Source organism: Phycomyces blakesleeanus, assembly GCF_001638985.1.
Source record: "Phycomyces blakesleeanus NRRL 1555(-) unplaced genomic scaffold PHYBLscaffold_23, whole genome shotgun sequence".
Lineage (NCBI taxonomy): Eukaryota > Fungi > Mucoromycota > Mucoromycetes > Mucorales > Phycomycetaceae > Phycomyces > Phycomyces blakesleeanus.
In genome coordinates this window covers 181,159-203,538 of record NW_017265156.1, presented here as the reverse complement: position 1 = coordinate 203,538, position 22,380 = coordinate 181,159, and the positions used below count along the sequence as shown (strand labels likewise).

General features: G+C 36.1%; 5 protein-coding genes across 5 annotated transcripts; 2 read left to right on the top strand and 3 right to left on the bottom strand.

The window, feature by feature from the left end:
* Positions 1-299: 299 nt before the first annotated feature.
* On the bottom strand, positions 300-1,228 carry PHYBLDRAFT_159960 (hypothetical protein; the record flags this gene model as incomplete). The annotated part of the gene is made up of 3 exons (XM_018434089.1): positions 300-704; positions 848-1,113; positions 1,175-1,228. 3 exons carry the CDS (start codon positions 1,223-1,225, stop codon positions 311-313), a joined length of 711 nt encoding a protein of 236 aa, XP_018286912.1. The 3' UTR covers positions 300-310.
* Positions 1,229-6,108: 4,880 nt separating this feature from the next.
* On the bottom strand, positions 6,109-8,417 carry PHYBLDRAFT_66981 (hypothetical protein; the record flags this gene model as incomplete). Its single annotated transcript, XM_018441719.1, has 8 exons — positions 6,109-6,705; positions 6,777-6,866; positions 7,051-7,494; positions 7,614-7,773; positions 7,843-7,997; positions 8,030-8,043; positions 8,140-8,301; positions 8,402-8,417. The coding sequence occupies 8 exons, from the start codon at positions 8,415-8,417 to the stop codon at positions 6,109-6,111; spliced, it is 1,638 nt and encodes a 545-aa protein (XP_018286911.1).
* A 495-nt stretch (positions 8,418-8,912) lies between these two features.
* PHYBLDRAFT_66980 (hypothetical protein) lies at positions 8,913-10,635 on the bottom strand (the record flags this gene model as incomplete). Its single annotated transcript, XM_018441718.1, has 4 exons — positions 8,913-10,007; positions 10,086-10,393; positions 10,469-10,531; positions 10,581-10,635. The coding sequence occupies 4 exons, from the start codon at positions 10,633-10,635 to the stop codon at positions 8,913-8,915; spliced, it is 1,521 nt and encodes a 506-aa protein (XP_018286910.1).
* A 4,602-nt stretch (positions 10,636-15,237) lies between these two features.
* PHYBLDRAFT_116715 (hypothetical protein) lies at positions 15,238-18,649 on the top strand (the record flags this gene model as incomplete). Its single annotated transcript, XM_018428536.1, has 8 exons — positions 15,238-15,446; positions 15,536-16,040; positions 16,272-16,472; positions 16,721-16,792; positions 16,866-17,141; positions 17,211-17,630; positions 17,730-18,203; positions 18,401-18,649. The coding sequence occupies 8 exons, from the start codon at positions 15,238-15,240 to the stop codon at positions 18,647-18,649; spliced, it is 2,406 nt and encodes an 801-aa protein (XP_018286909.1).
* Positions 18,650-19,890: 1,241 nt separating this feature from the next.
* Positions 19,891-22,087, top strand: PHYBLDRAFT_116888 (hypothetical protein; the record flags this gene model as incomplete). The annotated part of the gene is made up of 7 exons (XM_018428550.1): positions 19,891-20,026; positions 20,085-20,408; positions 20,586-20,753; positions 20,838-20,907; positions 21,001-21,074; positions 21,276-21,449; positions 21,525-22,087. 7 exons carry the CDS (start codon positions 19,891-19,893, stop codon positions 22,085-22,087), a joined length of 1,509 nt encoding a protein of 502 aa, XP_018286908.1.
* Positions 22,088-22,380: the final 293 nt, after the last annotated feature.

Genomic DNA, 22,380 nt, shown 5'->3' with positions numbered 1-22,380 from the left:
ACATATCATCATCATTATTATTATTATTTTTAATTTTAAAGTCTATACAATACATATATACCTGTATATGTAACTATGTAAGTAAGTGTTCGAGCGCGCATGTATATAACAGTACGATTGTAGAAAAAAAAACAGAGAGATAAAAGGTAAAGATATATAGATATATAGATATGTATATATGTTGTTCGAATCGGATTAATTGAATGAATGAATGAATGAATGAATGAATGAATGAATGAATAAATGAATGAAATAAAGAGAGTAAAAATCAAGTGTTTGTGTATCTGGTTTTTTTTTTTGTGGAATATTATTATTCTACAATGGAATCAGCAATCTTTATAAATTTTTCTTTTTCTCCATCGCTCACTGGCTTGTTACGCAAGAGCATTCTCTTCAACCCACTCACAATCTCTTCAATATTACTTGGCTTGGGTTCTATTCCACCCAGATCAAAATTGAGAGCACAAAAAACGTCTGACACATCCTGCTTAAACGATCTAAGCCGATCGTTTTCCTCTTTTAAGCGGATAATATCCTGAATAAAAGCAGGATATTCCTGCTGTTGCTGTTGCTTTTGCTGTTGCTTTTGCTGTTGTTGCTGTGTAGGTTGCACTGGTTGCACTGATTGCATTAATTGTACTGAAGCATATTGATTTTGTTGAGGCTCATTTTGAATAGATGAAATATCAGTTTCCCGGACATTACTATTATTCAAAAAAAATAAATTAAAAAATTAAAAAAAAAAAAGCAAGTAAAAGCAAAAGGTTCATTTCAATATTTACGCTCCGTATTAATCTCCGTTTAAAGATTCCAAATGAATAATTTTTTTTTTGGCTTTCATTCTTACTTTGTCATAGGCAATGGTCCTGTATCTTCTTCGTACCGCGGTGTTGCAAATGGTAGAGGTCTCTGAGGAAACTGTTGATTTGTGAAATCAAGAGGTGGAGTAGGCTTGTTTATAGCTCCAGACAGAGCTTGTGGTTGTCCTAACGTTGATGCCAATGATATTGCTCCTGGTATCTGTGGTGTAGCAGGTGATGGATAATGCATCGAATGAGTCAATGGGGTCATTGGTCCCGAAGTACTCCACTTGGGTCCTGAAGATGCTCGGATCTAAAGAAGTATTATGATTAATAATGTCTTTTTTTTTTAAAAAAAAAAAAAAAGTACTTACGTCTTCCATATCCTTCATAAATGGTGTGGTTGGTACACTGCTAAGGCTCATTCTCTTATTAAACCCAGGGCCAACAGCAGAATTGTTGTTGTTGGTGTTGTTGAGAATGATAGGTTGGGAGGGCATTGTAGGAATTGTCGGCGATTTTTCTTTGATGCCCAAATGGGTTCTGTTGGGTAACTTTTGCTTAAGCTTTGGGGGCTGGGATGGCGCCACAGGATTCGAACCTGCCGATTTCGGTCGCTCGATTGTCAGACCAGCTGAAGTGCTTGGACCACCCTTTTGATGATGATGAAGATGAAGATGATGAGGAGTAGGAGGAATTTGCTGTTGCTGTTGTTTTTGATTTTGATTTTGATTTTGTTGATAATTATGATTATTATGGTTGTTGTTATTACTAGTACTATTAATATTACTGTCACCAAAGATATTGTTGCTGTTGCTGTTGCTGTTCATATTGCTTGTGTTGGATAAAGCTGTGGCTGTGCCTGTGGCCGTAGTAGTAGCCGTGGCCATGGCTGTAGCTGCTGCAGTATCACTCACGGTCTTCTTTCGCTTGGCATCAAGGCGCTCTCTAAGAGTGAGGCCATACTGCTTTGTACCAAGAGTGTCATTTCCACTCCCACTACTGCTGCCATTATTGTCGCGCGCATGAATTTGCCGAGATGGATGATGTACCAACGGCCGAGACAGCTTCCGAGTTCCCATGTCATCTAAATCACTTGCGTGTTGGTCAGATAGTTTTATATATAGATATGTACTATTACCACTAGCACCCCCACCACAACCACCCAATTACTACTAGTATTATTATTATTATAACTATCATTATTACCTGCTCCACTGCCATTGCCACCAAGTCCTCCAATACCACCACCGGTGCTGTTCCCGTTTCCTATGCCTCCACTGATGCTGTTGTGGTTGCTGTGATTTTTACTGTTACTATTGCTGTTATTGTTATTGTTATTGTTGCTGCTGCTGCCACCACTACCGCCTGCTGTGCCCATATCATCTTCTGAATCACTAGATTGAATCCGGGGAAACTTTTTTTTGCGTGTATCCAATTCATCTTCTGAACTACTTTGTTCGCTCAACAATTGGTAGGATTTCTTTTCATTCTTGGTTCTTCGGGTTGATCCCCCTGCTGCTCCTCCGGCTAGTTGTTTTGGTTTTGGCTTTGATTTTGGTTTTGGTTTTGATTTTGATTTTGCTCGTATGTTCGGACTGTTTCTTCGGATCTTTGGTGTCACTATTTCCTCAGATTCAGCACCACTGTCATGATCATCATCACCCTTATTGTCGTCGTCGTCATCATCATCTTTTGCTTCATCTTCATCCCTTTCTTCTTCTACGTCATCCAGACCATCATCATCATCATCATCTTCTTCTTCTTCTTCCTCTTCGTCACTCGAGACATCAACTACAGGCCGTTTTAATAATTTGCCTCTGCCACTGCCTGGTGCATAATGGCGCAGCTTGACCGCACTCTCGGAGCGATGATGTGAGCAGTGTAGTACAAAGGAATCCGGTACATTTGGAGCAGCCTTGATAAGACCTTGGTTCATTGCACATGTAACATGGAAGCGTCTGTTATTGTATTAAAGAAAGGGATTTGTTGGTTAGTATACAGAAAGTTTGATTAACTTGATATATAAGGTTAATATTTACCTTGAACAAGATGCGCTTTCACACTTGACACATATGCCCTGCTTTTTAGAGCATATGACACATTCCTAGAGCTCATTTATTTAGTTTATCTTGTTTTCTTTGGGAGGGGGGGAATGTAGCTTTGTTTCTTACATCTGAATTGATACTGGGCTTGTCGATTATATAGGGTTCTGACTTATGGTCGACTGATTTGTTCCACATAGCACAGAGAACATGCATAAATTCACCAGACAATATTGTGTGTCTCAGCGCACCGGTTTGAACAGGACAGCAAACAACATGCTACAAAAGGAAGGGAAGGCAGAGGTAGATTTTATGACTATTAGTTTCTCCTTTTTTTTTATTTAGAATACACTAAAGAGATCTATACTATAGTGTGTGGGAAGTTGATTTAAAGAGGTAAAAAAGAAAAGAAAGCTTCTTGTTTTTCTTACAGTTGGACGCTTCTTCTTTATAGCTTCGCACTGCTGACATAACCATTCACCCAATGGTACCTTGTCTACATTATAGCATACTATAGAATACAATGCAATAGAATGCATACTTGGTTATCTTGTTCTTTTTTTTAAAAAAAAAAAGAAAAGAAGAGATGTAGAAAAGACTTACGTTTGTGAACAGGTAGATTACATCCTTGAAATCAATAGAATATGAACCATTAGTTATTTTGTCTTTCAAAAAAAAAGGGTATGTATTGATGGCCTACCTTTTCCGTCGCAGTACAGGATAGGGTTCTTTTTGGTTGACCGATCACCTTCGCACACAGCGCAGGCATCCTATTTGTGATCAAGAAGAAGTTGAATAGTAAAATGGTTAATATCATTTTATATTTCAATCACTAGTATTCTAATCGATACACGCACACGCACACATAAAATATCTAGATATATACTATTGCTCATGTATAAATATTAAATCTCTTTGTATTTGGCTTACAGGATAAGATTTGTCAATATCTTCAGTTGACATTGTAGTGCAAGATCAATCTATCAAATCAACAAATTAATCTCTATATTTCTTTAACCTTTTTCTCTGTAAATATATGCCCCCCACACACACACACACAAATATATTTTCTTTTCCTTTTCTTGCTTTGTAATCTACCTTGGGTTTGCTTTGATTTGATTTGTATTGCTTTGATTGATTGATTGATTGGGTGATGTATATTTTACAAGGAATATACATACATACATATATACATATATTATTATTATTATTATAAATAATGTAAATATATATATAAAAGTGAATTCCTTTTTGTAGGTTGTGTCCTGATTGATATGTATATATATATATATATATATATATAATATGTATATATCTAAAAGAGAGAGAGAGAGAAAAGTTGACCGGTTCTTTTTTTTTCAGGTGACCGCCTTAATTTTGGTTCACGGTATGAGAAATAAAATACAAGTGTATATATATATATAAAAGAGTATAAGGGTGTTAAAGTGTAAGAGTGTATACAAGGTTATAAGAGTATAGTAAAAAAGAAAAAAAGAGGAGGAATTTAAGATAAAGAAGTAACAACGAAAATGAAAACAGGCAAAATACAAGCTAGGCGTTTGTTTTTTTTTGTGACTAAGTTCACGTTAAAGAAGTACAAAGAGGTTAAAGAAGTGTATAAAAGAAGGATTCTTGGTTGGATATATATATATAAATATAAATATAATAAAATTAAATTAAATTATAATATAAAATAAAATAAAATATATATATATATATACAGTATATATACAGTATATAAAATATAATATAAAATAAAATAAAAAGAAAGAAGAAGGAAGAAGAGAGGGAAACCTTTTTTCTTTTTTTCTTTTTTCTTCTTGCACCCTGAAAATAGAGATACAAATATAATATATATATAAAAAAAGAAAGGGATTTAAAGTAGCGCTGCGTAAAGCAAAGAGAAAAAAAAAAGAAACGGAAGACCATTACACCAGGTCTATTATTTATACCTGTAAAGATATTGTACAGTCACATATCTATCGTGACGCTCTTCTTCAGCCTTGCTCACCCTTTTTTTTTTTTTTTTTCGTAGACCTACCCCCCCCCCCGCCACCGCTGCCGTCCACTATCAAAGCAACAGCCACCGTCACCAACACTGTCGCCGTCACCACTGCCCTTTTTTTTTTCTTGTATACACATATACACACATACACACACACACACACTTATACACCAGCATACATAAGTATACATACATATAGCTAATTTGATAGCTTCTTTCTCCCTTTTCTTACACTCATAAAACGCGACTTCATCAACTTGTAAGCTTTGTTCAAATAAATAAAGTATATTCTTTCATATTCACATTTAGATTCCTTTTCTTTTCTTTTTCTTTTTTTACTCTTTTAACATCTTTATCATCATGTGTTTATAATCTATATTCTGGTTTATACGTTTTGTAGAAGAAACAATAATACAATAGGTCTCTTGTGTCTATAACTCCCCCCCTTTATTGCTATTAGTTTTATCGTATATATTTAGCTAAAGAAATAGTTTTTTTTTCTTTAAAAAAAAAGCAAGATGATGATGATGATGATAAAGAAGAAAGGTGATGTAGAATCCTGATGAAATGGTTCAATATATTCAACTACATCATCTTTCTTTTGGAAGTTGTGTTGAAAGTTTCATTTAGAATAATAATAATAATAAAATAAAGACAACGATTCGGGGTACTATTTATTATTGCTATTTCTTATTTTATTCTTTTACAAAGTGTATTCATACAACTTTTATATATGTATACACTACACACGTATTGAAACCGCCTGGTTGGATTCGCGACTTTGTGGTCGATTGAAAAAAGCACTCGACTATTAGTTTTGTTTCAAAAGCACCACAATATATATATATATATATATATTGGAGACGAGGGAAAGAGGATTTTCTTTTTAGACTTCATGAATCCACAAGTAATTATCCAAATACACACAAACACATAGAGAGAAGTAGAGAAACAAAAGATAAATAGACAATTATAATACTAATGGCAACAATAACAACAACAACATTAGCGACAAAAATCCAGGTACAGGAACAAATCCCGTGACAAGTCCGATTGAAGCCAAGAAGTGTGTGATTAAAGAAGAATAAGAAGAAAGAATGAACGAATTAAATGGGAATGAGAATAATAATAATAATAAGGAGTATTAGATTATTATTTTTTCTTTTTCGTTTTAAGAATTATAGATAATAGGTAATAAAGTCTACTACACAATGGAAAATATATAATTAAAGAAGTATGTATATTGTTTGATTTCATTTCATTTTATTTTATCTATACAGCAGGGTACACATTGAGAGTCATGATAACAGTCCGCAACACCTTCAATGCGCTGTTCTACTACCTCAGCCACACCATCCAGCGCATGTTTTTCTTCGTCATAAAACTTAATACCAAAAAAGAATGGAAAGTGCTCAAGTTCACCCGCAAACGAGTAATTTTCACTGGTGTGAGATAAGAGCCGGTTCATAAATCGAGCCAGCGATTGGAACTTTGCAAAATTAATAAGGTTTTCTGAAGAACATGTTGTCATTGTTTCTGACTGCATTACTACTACTTGCTGTGATGGCTGTGGTGGTGGTGGTGGTGGTGTGTGGGTTGGATTTCCATCCAGAAAGAACGTAAGATCCTTGAGAACAAGAGGCAGGAATGGGATCGCAGGTGACTTGACCTTATTAAAGGCCTGACGATAGGTAGCCATGTTGCTGCTCACATCGAGGTATTTCTGAAGTCCATGAAACACATGGGTGTCTCGACTTGGTAAGGCCTGCCAATCGTCGAGTTTCTGAACAGCCCGGCTGGTGAGTCCCATGGTGAGAATCATGCTGGTGTGGAAATTGTTCCATTCTAAACAGAGCTGCCCGCCATCAGGTAATAAATTAACATAAACAACACACGAATAAATAAATAAATAAATAAATAATATACCTTTGCTATTTCAATCATCTTTCTCAGTCCTGTCTTGCGCTGCTTTGGAGTTTTTAAGACACACAATTCATGAGCCACCCAGTGAGTCAACTAGACAGAATTTTTAGGAGATTAGATCTATATCTCTATATGCATGTGTATGTTTTGGTGTAGTGGTAAGATATCCACATGTATACACATAAACCACTTTGCTTTTCAACCTCTTTTTTATTTTTTTTTAAAAATAAAATAAAATAAATAATAATAATAATAATAATAATAATAATAAAATTACCATATTTGCTCGTCGTGTCATTGTACCAATGTAATTTCGAGGTCCTTTGTGTTCAGCACTCTGGTTCTTCCATTGTCCGTTCAGGTAATCGTGGGCCGTGATACACTTGAAGGTGTAGAAATCAGCCAGTGTCAGATATTTTGCGATTTCTTTTGCTTCGTAGAGTAGTAAAAGTGGTGGAGCGTTGTATGACTGTGACTGTGACTGTGATTGGAGTTGCTGGCTTGAAGAAATGGGTGAGTCTGGTGGGGTTACACTGGACACAAAGGATAATAAACTTGGTGCAAGCGATGGTCTGCGGGACTGAGAATGTGATTGGTGATGTGATGCGATCGAAAAGGATGACAAGCAAGGGGTTGAAGGTGGCGTTGTCTGTCCTGAACCAACCAATGAATAAGAAGTCAGGGCAACAAGCGAGTGCCTACTACGAGTACACTTGGCCATCTATTTAATAATAGAAATAAGAAAAGGATTAAAATATGTAAATGATTATAATGATAACAATAATAATAATAATTCTGTGTGGAGATCTATCTATTTATCTATATTTTTATCTGTCGAACCTCTATATCCAGGGCTTCTCTCAATGTTTTTGCTTCAGCAGAGAATCCAGCTTGCTTGATGCTATTGTTCACAAATGATTCCAGTCTACGCAAGAGTTGTCTGCTATTATTGAAGTCTTGGTATTGTATCTTTATCCAGCGAGAGACAACATTTAGAACTCTACGAATTAAAATATACATAGATAAAGATTATTAAACACTGATACATGTCTTGCATATAATGATTTACTTTAATTGAATGCATCGTTGCCATTTGTCAAAGTATTCTGTTTCTCCTGCAAGTGCTTCAATGTGAAATCTAGCAATTAGATTTTCCAGTAATTCAGCCGATGTTGTGAAACAAGCGTGGTTCATTAAATATGTGTCTACATAATCCAAATCTATCTCACAAACCACAATGTCAATACCCCATTTACCAAATCAATTATAACTATTACAAGTATAATAATAATAATAATAATGATAATGATAGTACAATTCAACCCAAATTGTACTTTTTGAATAGAATTTGCATTAGTATTATTACCTTGACTGGCTTCGTCTGCTAGCTTGATAAACAGCTTCTCGTTTGTTCCAGCCACAACTTGAAGTTTTCCGTTGACCATTTCCATTACCAAGACGTCCTTTCCATTTTCAGATATACAAAGCGTATTTCCTTCTCTGTGTGTCTTTTTACACGCACGACCATCTTTGTATTTATTTATAATATTTTTTTTAATTGATAAAGCAGTAAATAACAAGTGTTAGAAACTAAACGATCGTATGCAAACTATAAGTGTATTTCTTACCTATTACATGTTCCATTCTAGACTGTGCGTGTGTATTTACAAAACAAAAGAAAGATGATAAAGATATAAGAACGAAAGGAAGACGACGACTATTAATATACATGTGCTTTTATATAATTATAATTATAAGACTTATCCTTTATAAAATACACGTATATTATTTGTAGAGAGATCACAACTTACATGATCTTCCATGGACTGTTTAAGTGTAAAAGAAGACTGGTTTCTCTTGACACTAGATAGAGTATTTACGCATACACAAAAAAGTAAACGCATAGACAGACATAATTAGTAACCCAGTTAGATAGACGGTCAGTTAGTTAGTAATTCAGTCAATAATTTAATTTAATCAATTAATCAATTAATTTATTGTTATTATTATTTTACGTTTGTGTAGTAGATAATAGTAAATAATGTATACATTAAGCGTAGCAAAAAGATATATATATATATATATAAATTAATATTTTTTTAAAGGAGTTCTATTAAACAATAATAATTATAGCTATATTCACCTTTGATCGGTTGGTTTTGTCAATAGATAGTCTTTATCAGGTCGAGAGGATTGTAAAATATCAGACTCCTGGTTGATTGCTTCATTGGTTGTGTGTGCCCAGAGTGGTTTTAATATTGAAGACAAGCCTCGATCTGGTTTTGGGTGTTTGAGAGGTTCGGATGGATTGGGACAAGGGTCAAACAGACGACTCCTGAGTCGACCTAGATCACTTTCTGAACGATAATGCTTTATGCCTGTGCTGGGTGGTTGAAGCATGGTCCCATGTGGATAATAATCACATCTGTGGCCAGTGGTACGGACAAAGGTAGGTTCGGCGTGTTCGGTGTGAATGGAAAGTAAGGGAGAGGGGCTGCGTGGTTCTTCAAGAGTACCACCAGTAGAAGTATTATTATCATTATCATTATCATTATCATTATCATTATCATTCTTATTCCTGTTGTTGTCGATATACATTGCATGCATGTTCAGGTTACTGCTGCTACGTGACATTCGAATAGGAAACGGACCAAGTGAAGATCTCTTGGTGTATCCAGTACTCGAAGACGAAGACAAGGATAGTAATGATGACGATGTTGATGACGATGACGATGAAGATAAAGATAAGGATAAGGATAAGGATTCCTTGGGATTTGGTTTGATAGACAATAGATTTTTATCTGGAGGACCATAGCGAATCCAGTCGTGGGTTGGTTGTGAATCAACAGTATCATGTTCAGTACTGTGTTCAAGATCACGGTCACGGTCACGGTTATTATCGTGGTCGTTGTCGTGGTCGTTGTCGTGGTCGTTGTCGTGGTCGTGGTCAGTTAATAAGATAGGAGGTGCCAAGAGGGTGGAAGGATGGCGTCTGGAAGGGGTGTCTTGGTCGTTTGAAGCTGAGTTGAGATCAGCTTGGTCGACATCAGAACTATCGAAAAGCAAGACCTTGTAGTGGCTCGCGTCTTCATCAGACATCCGTACATGTGTCTTTCTCGAGAATGGAGACACGAGGGTCTGGACAGATGTACGGTTGCTAGTGGTTTTAGTTGGGCAGTCCAAGCCTTTCCGAGACACTACTTCCAAGGTAGGTGGAAAGAATATGGAAGGAGACTACAAATACAATTATATATATATTGGATTGGATTGAATTGGATTGAATTGTATTATTTAATATTTCTATTTATTTACCTCTTCATTTGGGGATTGTAAATCGTCTGCTTTTGTGAATAATTGGGAATGAAGTGGGGTATGTTTAGATCTGGTGGATTCTTTGCTGATTGATGGAGTGAGACTAAAGAAGTCTTTGATGGCTCGGGATTTGGTTGATTTGATAGATGCTGATTTGTCGTGGTCTGTTCGTCTGATAGAAAAGAATTGTCGAATGCTCTCGTTTGTACTTTTGATGCTCCTTATACTGTGTTCTCGAGAAAGGGCAGGAAATGATGTGCTATTGTCATGATCTGAGTTGTCTTGGTTATGATACTGTATTGAATTATCTAAATGATATATAAAAAAAAAATCTGAATATCTGTTTCTTTTGTATTATCGGTATAATTTTTATCATATCTCACCCAACATTGTTGAAGATGGTCTGGACTTTATAGATGAGAAATTTCGTAATAATCGTCTACCAACTGTTTGTTGTTAAATAAGTACAAATCATTATAACTATACTTTTAATACCTGAGTCGGATTTTTCACTATTGTGGATTGATAATCGTGGTTGATAGGAAAGCATATTATTATTATTATTATTATTATTATTATTATTTTGATTATTATTTTGATTATTTGTGATTACAAGAAAGACAGAGAGTTTAACACAATTTGGGTTATTTTTTGAATGATTTTTATGTATATTTCATATATATAAATATAAATATAAATAAATAAAAGAGAAAGAGACAAATTCACAAAAGATGTCAATAAAATAAACACACAAATATCTATATATAAACAGAAACAGAAATAATTTGTTGAATTTCAATATAGTTGCGTATATAAAAGTGTACAAAAGACATGTGTGAGACACGAGGGGTGGAATAAGGGAGAATTATAGAGGAGAGGAAAGTCAGGGGAGTGAGTTTATATGATTGTAATTATAATGTAAATTGGTTGCAATGAACAAGGTATATAGTAATAATAATAATAGTGGTTTGGTAAAGAAAGCATTGGAACATAAGAAAATTAATAGAATAGAAAAAAGAAAGAAAGGACTCCTTAATATCATTATTACTACCATTACTGTTACTGCTTATTTACTAATATTGATCCTTATTGTTTCTATAGACCCTGCTCTTATTCTTCTTATAATCTTCTCTGCCAAAAAAGATATTCAATACATGGCTATGTTCTTACCATAGATCGTGTGTGTCTTTCATTGGAACCTTAATTGTAGGTATATTAGACGATGAATTGATTGTTACAGAACAAACAGGCGGATGAAATTGTGTGGCTACAGCAATATGAGCAGGGAGGTCCATATCAAATATATATATCTTTTTTTGTTTTGTTAAAAAAAAAAGCGCAAAGATCTAATTTGAAACAGTAATATAAATATAAATATATGCGTGTGTGCTAATAAGATCGACAGAACATGAATACAAAAATAAAATAAAATAAAATAAGAAATATGATCATGAAATTTCCTTGTTCTTTAAATTTACATATATGTATTTGTACCTTTCTAACCTTGTATTAAACTATTGCGGTTGGTCAATCGAAAGAAAAAATTGTATCAAAATCGCAAAAAAGAAGAAGAAGAAGAGAAAAAGAAAAGAAGAGAAAAATATATATAAAGAAGAGAGAACAAAGAGACCAAATAAACGAGTATCTGATTAATTATTTATTTATATATGATAAGTATGTACATATGCTCCAATTTAAAGAATGCAAATGAAGAACAAGGTAGATGGGTTCAGAAGAAAGGGGTAGTTTAAAAGAGAGGGGCCAAGTACATTCTCAATCAAGCTTTTTTGTTCAAAAAAAAAAAGACACTCTTTATTTCTTGCTCTCTCTCTCTCTAATTTTGCACCAAATTAAATAAAAATAAAAATACATACAAAGGTCAAGATACCAAGACAGTTGAAACCTTTACTTATTGCTATACACATATTTGTCCGTGTATGTGGGTGTGATTGTAGTATGGAATATTTAGTATACAGTCAATTGTCTATCAAAATGGAGCCCAGAAAACCCTTGGCTAGTTTTTCATTATCTTTTATATCTAAACAGGAGGATCTACTTTTATTTTTATTTTTTATTACTCTTGATGTGTTGTCAACTAGTCTACAGCCCCGTTGAAAATGAACGTTGTTTTTTAATGTATCTGACAGGAAAGAACATCAAGATCCCTTTTTTGGTTGGTTCTTGTATTCAAACCAAAGAAAACTACCACGCGCTCATCTCTCTTTATACAAATAAAGAAGTAAAACCTGTTAGCTAAAATAGCCAAACAAATAATTCATCAATAGTAATAGCAGCAGGAGCAGCAGCAGCAGTAGTAGTAGTAGTAGTAGTAACAGTACAACTAGTGATACCAAAGATAAAAAAATAAAAAAAAAGTGATTTTGAAACAAATTGAAACAAATTAAAGTATCAATAATTCCACAACCAAAAATATTCATAAAAGCAGTTTAGAAAAGGTATAAAGGAAAATATCAAAAGCACAAGTGTATAACTCTTTATGACTCAAAACCAAATTTCAGTCCCTTCTTTGTATACATCCCTTTCATTTTATTTTTTATATGTAATTTATTTAGATATATACATAATATACATATTTTCAATTTCAGCCCTTCAGGTATTTTGAAACTTGTTCAATAGGGGTCATCATTCGTGAATATTTGTCGGTATTCGAAAAAAGGGTCAATTTGCTTTTGAATTATATGATTGGATACGAACTTTTCATCTTTTCAAAAAAGTGAAAATTGAAAAAGAAGTACAAAAATAATAACAAAAAAAAAAGAGCATCAATTGTAAATGAATCTTATTGACCAAGATATCTTTTTGATAGCTAGCGAATATTCATGAATGATGTACCCCTAAAAATTGTGGAATCATAACCAATTATTAGAAATTCGAATAAGCAAGTCACAATCACCATAAACGTCAGCTATCCGAAAAAAAAATCAGACACAAATGTGTACGCACACAGACAGACAGACAGACAGACAGACAGACAGAGAGAGACAAAAGGCTATACTATACTACACTACAGAAAATAAAAATTTAAATAAATATATAATATATATACTTCTTCCTTTATACAGTTAGATATTTCTCCTTATTTAATTTCTTTTACATACATTTACATTTACATTTACATATATTTGTATATATATTATATCAGTAATACTAATATTAATATCAATATTAACATTAACGTTAGAAAACAAAATAAAAGATAATATAAATAAATAAATAAATAAATAAATAAAAAATTAAAACAAAAAATAAATAAAAATAAAAAAATAAAAATAAAAAAATATTATAAACACATCCATACATACATACACATCACACAACACAGACACAGATACATTTTCATGGCGTCTCATCGTTCAAACAGTCGCCACCGCTCTCCATCACCTTCTTCAAAGAGACAAAAGCAATCTCACTACAACAGACCTTCCTCTCGAAGTCGAAGCAGAGACCGCAGTGATCGCAGCGACCGCCATCGTCATCGATCGTCATCAACTCGTTACAGCACCAGCAGCAGCAGTGGACGATCGTCTCGCTACGATGACCGACCTTCCCATCGTGATTCTCACCGAACGTCATCTCGCCATCGCGACAATGTAAGTACCTCTGACTCTCGCAGTCAGTCTACGTCTACCCCAGTGCAGAATGGTGACTCTACGAGAAAAGACGGCACGACAGCAAAGTCTGAGACAGCAGCTGGCGGTGGTCATCCTGCCATAGGGAAATCGCGTGAGACGACAACCAGAGAATCTCGTGCGTCTGAATCCTCCCACACTCAATCTACATCATCCGTAAGTTCCAACACACACACACACACACACAAAACTAAACTAAAAAAGAAAAAGAAAAGAAGTAATCTTGTAATGTGTACAAATGTTTAATGCATCTATCTATCTATATTATATATTATATATTTATGAGACAATAAAAAAAACAACAAAAGTACACATATACAAGACAAATTACCCATACATTATTTACCAAATATCTTCTTTCTTTTATCATTATGTATAATATTTACGCTCATATATACGAATACAACCATATCAACCATATCTACGAAACGCACGAATACGATATACGATATACGAATATGACCACAAAAATCACCGAATATCATCAATTATTCATTCATTTTTTTTTGTTTGTTTCTTTGTTTGGTATCTTTTATATATATATATATATATATATATAACAAACAATATAAATAACAAACAATAAGACAACTGCAAGTCCAGCACAGGAAACTAAACCACAAGTCGACAAAGAAGAATTGGCTCGTAAGCGACGAGAACGTATCGAACAATGGAAACAAAAAGAAGCCCTCAAAAAAGCCGAACAGCAGGCAAAGGCAGCCGAAGAACAGGCACTGCAGAAAATCAAAGACGATGCAGCCGATCAAGAACGAAAAGAAATCCAGGCCGAGCTCGACCGCCAGCAGGAACTCCTTGACAAGGAAGCAAAAGAAGAACGAGAGAAGCAAGAAGAGATAGAAAAGGAACAGCAGCAACAGAGAGAACAAGAAATGGAACTCTTGAGAAAACAACGACAGGCAAACGCTAAATTAAAAAAGGAACGTCAGCAGAAAGAAAAGCAAGAAGGTCAAATGGCAGCCGCAGCCGCAGCCGCAGCAGCAGGAGGAGGAGGAGGATTGGCAATAGGTGGAGATGGAGAAGATCAACAAGAAGACATAGAGATGATGGCGGCAGGTGCAGCCGAAGGTGAAAGTGACGATTCCAATGCGGATGATTCCAACAAGGGCTGGAACCTCGAAGATGAAGACGAAGACGAAGACGAACTTATGGAAAATCCTGCTATAGAAGAGGAACGCGAGGCTGCCGAACGGAGCTTCAAACCACTTCATCGACAGGATGAACACGACGAAGCAACCATGGATCTCTTGGCCGGAAAGCCTCGCAACCAAAACAGCGTGTTTTCCGACCCTAGTACTTTTACCCAAGACCAGAAATCGTCAATGCTCGCAAAAATACCCGCCGCAGCCCCGAAGCCAAAGAACACGATGCGTATCGGCCTCGGTCTAGGAAAGAACATGATGATGAAAAAGGCGGTTCAGGAACCCAAGCCGATGGTTATTGATGTCAAGAAACCCAAGCAGTCTCTAGACAAGGACGTGGCCATGGGTGGAGCCGAAGAAGTCGATCCTCTCGAGGCATACATGATGGACGTCACGGCAGAGGCACGCAAGATTAATGAAGAAGACAAAAAGAGATTGCAGGAGATCGGAAAGTCTGAAAACAAACGGACTAATGAAGAAGATGAAGCTGATTTCGAACCTTCTGCTGCGGCAGAAGAAGACATGGGAAGTGATCCAGAAGACATTCTTGCGTAAGTTCAATTAGGGCTACTGGTATTGAATGTAGGCTGTGGCTTTATATACATCTTATTAATCAATCTACACACACACACACATCTAGATTGGCTGCTAAAAAGGTCAAGCGGAAGGATCTGGCTCCCGTAGACCATTCACAGATGGAATACGAACCATTCCGCAAAAACTTTTACATTGAGCCCCCAGAGTTGAAAGAAATGACATCCGATCAGGTCGACATGCTTCGTATCGAGCTTGACGGTATCAAGATCCGTGGTGTAAACTGTCCCAAACCTGTCCTGAAGTGGACCCACTGTGGATTGCCGGCAGGTTGTCTAGAAGTCATCAGAAAACTCAAATTCGACAAGCCTACCTCAATCCAGGCCCAAGCTGTACCGGCCATTATGAACGGTCGAGATGTGATTGGTGTAGCAAAGACTGGTTCTGGAAAGACAATTGCCTTTTTGCTGCCCATGTTCCGCCATATCAAGGATCAGAGACCCCTTGAGATCGGTGAAGGACCGATCGCAATCATCATGACGCCTACCCGTGAGCTGGCTACTCAGATCCATCGCGAGTGTAAGCCATTCCTTAAAGTACTTGGCTTGCGTGTAAGTAAAAATTTTAATTATAAGTATTGTTATTAGAAATAAGCACATCAACACATCAACACATGTATTTTTTTTATGCATGCCTTTTATGTTTGTGCTTGTGCTTGTGCTTGTGCTTGTGCTTGTGCTTGTGCTTGTGCTTGTGCTTGTGCTTGTGCTTGTGCTTGTGCTTGTGCTTGTGCTTGTGTCTTTTGTATGTGGACAAGTTGATTAACTATTAGCTTTTTGTAGGCTGTTTGTGCATATGGCGGAAGTCCCATCAAAGACCAGATTGCAGATCTCAAGCGAGGTTGCGAGATCATTGTCTGTACTCCTGGCCGAATGATTGATTTGTTGTGTGCCAATTCTGGCCGTGTCACCAATCTTAGACGTGTCACCTACATGGTTTTGGACGAAGCCGATCGTATGTTCGATATGGGATTCGAGCCTCAGGTAAAATGAGAATAAGAATAAGAATAATAGTATTAGTAGTAATAATACTGGGCAGTACTAGTAGTGCTAATGATAATAATAGTAATAATAATATCAACCATTTTCTTTGGGGTTTGATGTAGTAAGAAATCTAAACGAACAAAGAAAGAAAGAAAGAAAGATAAACAAACGCCCAAACAAAAAACAAAAAAAAAGAGAAAGAAAATAATTCAATTCAATTCAACTAAACTCAATATCAATGATTATAGGTCATGAAGATTGTTAACAATGTACGCCCTGGTCGTCAAACTGTCTTGTTTTCAGCTACCTTTCCACGACAGGTAAACAAATGAACAAGTAATTGATTGTATTGAATTCCAATTTAATTCTCGTGTATCTGTTTTTTTTTATTAGATGGAAGCATTGGCTAGAAAGGTATTAAAGAAGCCACTCGAGATTACTGTTGGTGGACGCAGTGTGGTGTGTGATGATGTAGAGCAGATTGTGGAGGTACGCGAAGATTCGACCAAATTTATTCGACTCCTAGAGATCTTTGGACAATTCTTCAATACTGAAGAAACCGAAGATTCACGAGCATTGATCTTTGTGGATCGTCAAGAAGCAGCGGATAATCTCTTGAGAGATTTGATCCGACGAGGTTACCTTTGTCAGTCATTACACGGAGGAAAGGTAATATATAATTATATAGCTTTACTTCATTTTAATAACACCTTATATAATTGAAAAAAAATATTGTAGGACCAAGCAGATCGTGACAGTACGATTGCAGACTTCAAGTCTGGGGTTTGTAATATCTTGATTGCTACATCAGTAGCTGCCCGTGGATTGGATGTAAAGCAACTTAAACTGGTAGTAAATTACGAGTGCCCGAATCATATGGAGGATTATGTACATCGTGTGGGAAGAACCGGTCGTGCGGGTAACAAGGGAACAGCCTACACATTCATTACCCCTGACCAGGAACGGTATGCTGTCGACATCCTCAAGGCGTTGCGACTCAGTGGACAATCCATTCCTCCAGATGTTCAAATGTTGGCTGATCGATTCCAAGAAAAGGTCCATACTGGTAAAGAGCGTATGGCAAGTTCTGGTTTTGGTGGCAAAGGTCTCGAGAGATTTGACAAGGATCGAGACATGGTCAAGAAGATTCAAAAGAAGGTAATTTTTTTTTTGATTGCAAGAAACAAAAAAGAGTACTAAAATTCTTTTTTATTATTATTATTATTATTTTAAAAAAAAAAAACAAAAAACAAAAAGGCATATGGTGGTGATGACCTTGAAGAATCTGATGAAGAAGATATTGAGCTGGAAACAAGAGTTGTATCGAATGGTGGTAGCGGTAGTAATAATATTGGTTTGGGTAAGAAGGACGACTCTGGACACATGTCCAATGTGCCCAACATTCCTGGACAGGCTGCTGCTGCTGCTGCTGCTGCGGCTGCCAATGCGGCTGAACAGGGCAAGGGTAGCAATGAGCAATTGAGTGCAGCAGCACTGGCAGCCAAACGGGCAGCAACTGAGGTTGCGGCACGTATCAATGCAATGGTTGGGTCAAAGAGTAGAACTGCACATGATGTTGTTGCAGATATCAATGCTCGATTCAATGTCAGTACAACTGGTGGAGGACCTCCCCAGGTTGAGGAGAAGAAGGATGAAGGGAACCCGGTCTATGCAGAAGAGATTGTCATTAATGACTATCCACAAAAGGCGCGCTGGAGAGTTACCAACAAGGTGAGTGCAACTTACAATTGATTATATATTATATTATATTTTATTGTATTGTATTATATTATATTAGTACTAGTACTAGCTCTATAAAAACCAAACCAAAACCCAAAAAATAAATTCTCCGTTTTATACACATATAAATAATTTTATACTTTAATAATCTAATATGGATATTTATTGTGTTTTTATTGCTTTTTTAGGAACAAATTTCCCAGATTACAGAAATTTCGGGTGCAGCCATCACCACCAGAGGAACCTTCTTCCCTCCTGGCAAGCAGCCAGGGCCCGGTGACCGTAAACTGTATCTGTTTATTGAGGGTGACTCTGAAACTGTTGTCGACAGAGCCAAGAATGAAATCAAGCGAATTCTTATTGAAGCTACTGTTGCCCAGATGGAAGCTGAAGCAAGGACAGGAGGAGGAACAGCTGGCAGATATTCCGTTGTCTAATTTTTTTTTATTTCTATTTTATCAATCAAACAAACAAACAAACAGTATAATATAATCTAATTAAATGCGAATCTTCATTTTTCATTTATTAAAACAAGTGCTTGAATATCTTGGTTTAATGTACAGAACTTTAGTCAACCAAAAAAAATCCAATCACAGTATACATGAACCCTGGGTTTTGGTTTTCTCATAATAAAAATTAATAATAACAATATAAATATGCGGCTGTCAATGCGTGGTTAGCAATGGGTTGTAGGACAAATATCATTGGATAAAAATAAATAAACTACACACACACATATATATATATACATAAAAGACACACCCGCTCAATCGGTCGGGTCGGAAACCAATTAAATTCAATACAACTGAAAACAAATTGGCTAAATTATTTATCTATCTATTTATTTATATACAGAATATATATATACACGTCTTTGTATATAAAATAAAGAATAAAAGTAAAAGCAAAATAAAAACTCAATTTTTTTTTTACAAAAAATTTCCCACGGCTTGGGCGCTTGTACTTTTTCCTATTTTTTTTTTTAATTTTAAAAAGCTTCTTTTTTTGGTATCCTGGTTAAACAACTTTGTAAAGCTAAATATACTTGCGATATAAATCACTATTGTCAAATAGAATTAAAGTATCACATAATTTCTGCGATACATATGTCGTAACAATAATATCAAAAAAAGAAAAGAAAAGGAAAGAAAAGAATCACCAACTTACAAAACAAGTAACTTACTTGGTCAGTGTACCTTTTTTATTTATTTTTTTTCTTCTTGTTACAAAATGTCAAAATAAAAAATAAATTCCTTTTTTTGTTGTCATTGGTCGGAGTTTTGTGTTTTTTTTTCTGTCACAAAAAAAAAAGAGAGAAAAGAAAGAGTTTTAAACAGGTAAAATTTACTCAACTCGACTCAACTCGACTCGACTCACACTAATAAATAAAAATAAAAATAAAAAATAAAAATAAATATATACAAGTGACCTCTTTCTTCCTTTGTTTCTTTCCTTCTTCTTCTTTATTTTTCTTTTCCACCCCCTCTTTCTTCTTCTTTTAGCTCTTAACTGTTCCTTAACAATAAGACTCTAATATAGTATGGCACTTCCCCAACTCCACGTATTCAACAATGCCAGTTTGACAGAGGTCACTGAGCAAAACACCTTTTTCGATGGTGTCATTGTTCTGTACTCGGACAAGAAGGCTCTCTTCAACATTGTACCTTGCGCTCAGGCAATGGCTGATCTCGATGCCACATTTGGTGAATCCCTCCAAGTCATCATTCCCCAAGATGCCCAACCTTCCAAGCGTGTTCTTCTTGCTCCCGTTGGATCCGTCTCAAACGATTTTGATGACGTTCGTCGTTTCAAAGGTATATTAGTGTTACTTATGGATGTGTGGGTATATATTGACAATAAGCAAATCTATAGATGCTGCTTATGAGGCTGGTCTCAAGGCCATCAAGGTTGGAATCACTTCTCCTTTGATTTACTTTGCCGACTCTCCCGCCCAGAACCAGGCCGATTGGACCTTCTCAGCTGAGCAGGATTATGCCTACTTTATCGAAGTCACCCTTCTCGGTTTCCTCGAGGCTTCATTCGAACCTATCGATGTCCGCGAGCATCTGGAGCGCACCAACAAGCCAATCCCTGGCTTCAAGGAACTTGGTTTGGTATCATCCCTTGTCAGAGAGAGTGCAGATGAGGTCATCCAAAAGGTACTTGCTATCGAGCAGGGAAAGCGTGTCACCAAAGGTAAATATATGTATAAATAAAAAGAATCGAAAGAAGTGTTTTATGTGCGTTTATTGGTCTATGGGATCTATGGGATCTATAGGGTTTACGTGGATTTGTGTCTAGTAAAAAATAATAGTAATACAAATACAAATACAAATTTTTTAAAAAAAAAACTTTTATTTTTATTTATTTTAGATATCGGTTCCCCTGACCCTGAACGTATGTCACCTATAAACATTGTCAAGTACCTTGAAGAACAGTTCAAGGATTCTCCCCACATCAAGATGACTGTAATTGAAGACATTGAGGTCATTAAGCAAGAATACCCCTTGGCCCACGCTGTTACCCGCGCCAGTTTGGCTGGTAAGACCCTTTTTATCTCTCTCTCTCTTTTAATCATTCTAATCCCTGATAATTTATACATCATTCGATTCTTGTCCTTCTCAGTTCCCCGTCATCACCCTCGCTTTGTTCACTTTGAGTACAAGTCTCCCGATCAGAGTCAGGTCAAGGAAAAGTAAGTATTCATCGTTTGGCTTGATTTTATATCTTGATTGAATTCAATTCAATAATCTCACGCTTTATTAATCTCCACTCATTCTTCTTTTAGCCTCTACTTTGTTGGTAAGGGTGTTACGTATGACACCGGAGGAGCTGATATCAAGTGCAGTGGTCACATGAGAGGTATAAATCAGAATTTGAATATATATATATATATAATAGCGATGTTATCAAAGATAAAAGATAAAGAATTGGTGTGTATATGTGTTGTATATATCAAAAGGGGACAACAAAATTGAAAGTGAATATGTATATATATATATATATAAATATATATATAATGATTAAAACTAATCAAATCCATCTTTTGCTTAATAAATGTAGACATGTCTCGTGACAAGTGTGGTGCTGCTGCCGTTGCTGGTTTCATGAAGACTGTCGAACTCTTGCAACCAAAGGAAGTTAACGTGACTGCTGGTCTTGCACTTGTAAGAAACTCGATTGGCTCAGATGCCTACGTGAGCGATGAAATTATCTACTCCCGTAACGGATCTCGCGGTTAGTATATATATTATAAATTATAAATTATATATAGAATGTATTCAAACAAGGACTAAATTTAATTATCTATAGTTCTCATCGGAAACACTGATGCTGAGGGTCGTATGGTTATGACCGATCTCTTGTGTGAGTTCAAGGAGCGTGCTGTTGCTCACAAGCAGGCTGGTGATGCTTCCTCAAATGCTCCTTCTCTTATGTTCACTGTCGCTACCCTGACTGGTCACGCCATCCGTGCCTACGACGGTTACGCCATTGCACTCGACAATGGATTCGCCAGACGTAACAAAGTCAGCCAGCGTTTGTTTGATGCCGGTCATATTCTCGGCGATCCCTTTGAGATCTCTACCTTGCGTCGTGAGGATCTCGACGTAGTACAGCCCGGTCGTTCAAGCGAGGATGTTGTTCAGGCCAACGACAAGCCCAGCACAATGACCAACCGTGGTCATCAATATCCCGCCGGATTCATGTTGATCGCCTCTGGTCTCAACAAGCACGGTCTTGCCCACGACCAACCCATTGCCTACACTCATCTCGATATTGCTGGTTCATCAGAAACCATCTCTGCAGTCGGATGGAGCTTACCTCGTACTACTGGATCACCCATAGCCGCTCTTACTGGAGCCTTTTTGCTCTAAATCATAAATCACCAAAAAGAAAAAAGAAAAGAAAAAGAGGCACACAATGAACAGATAACAATAATAACAATAACAATAGTAATACTGATCATCATCATCATAACAACACATTCAATAAACCGATCCATCAAAGAGAGAAAGAAAGAAAGAAATATATAAAAAGATATCAAAAAGCACACATCATAATAAATTAGCTTCATAGCATGCATGCATATTGTCCACATAATCTTTGTCTGATAGCAAGTGTCCTTTTCTGGCGTGACGTCCGTTTGCGTGCTTGACAGTATAAAGCA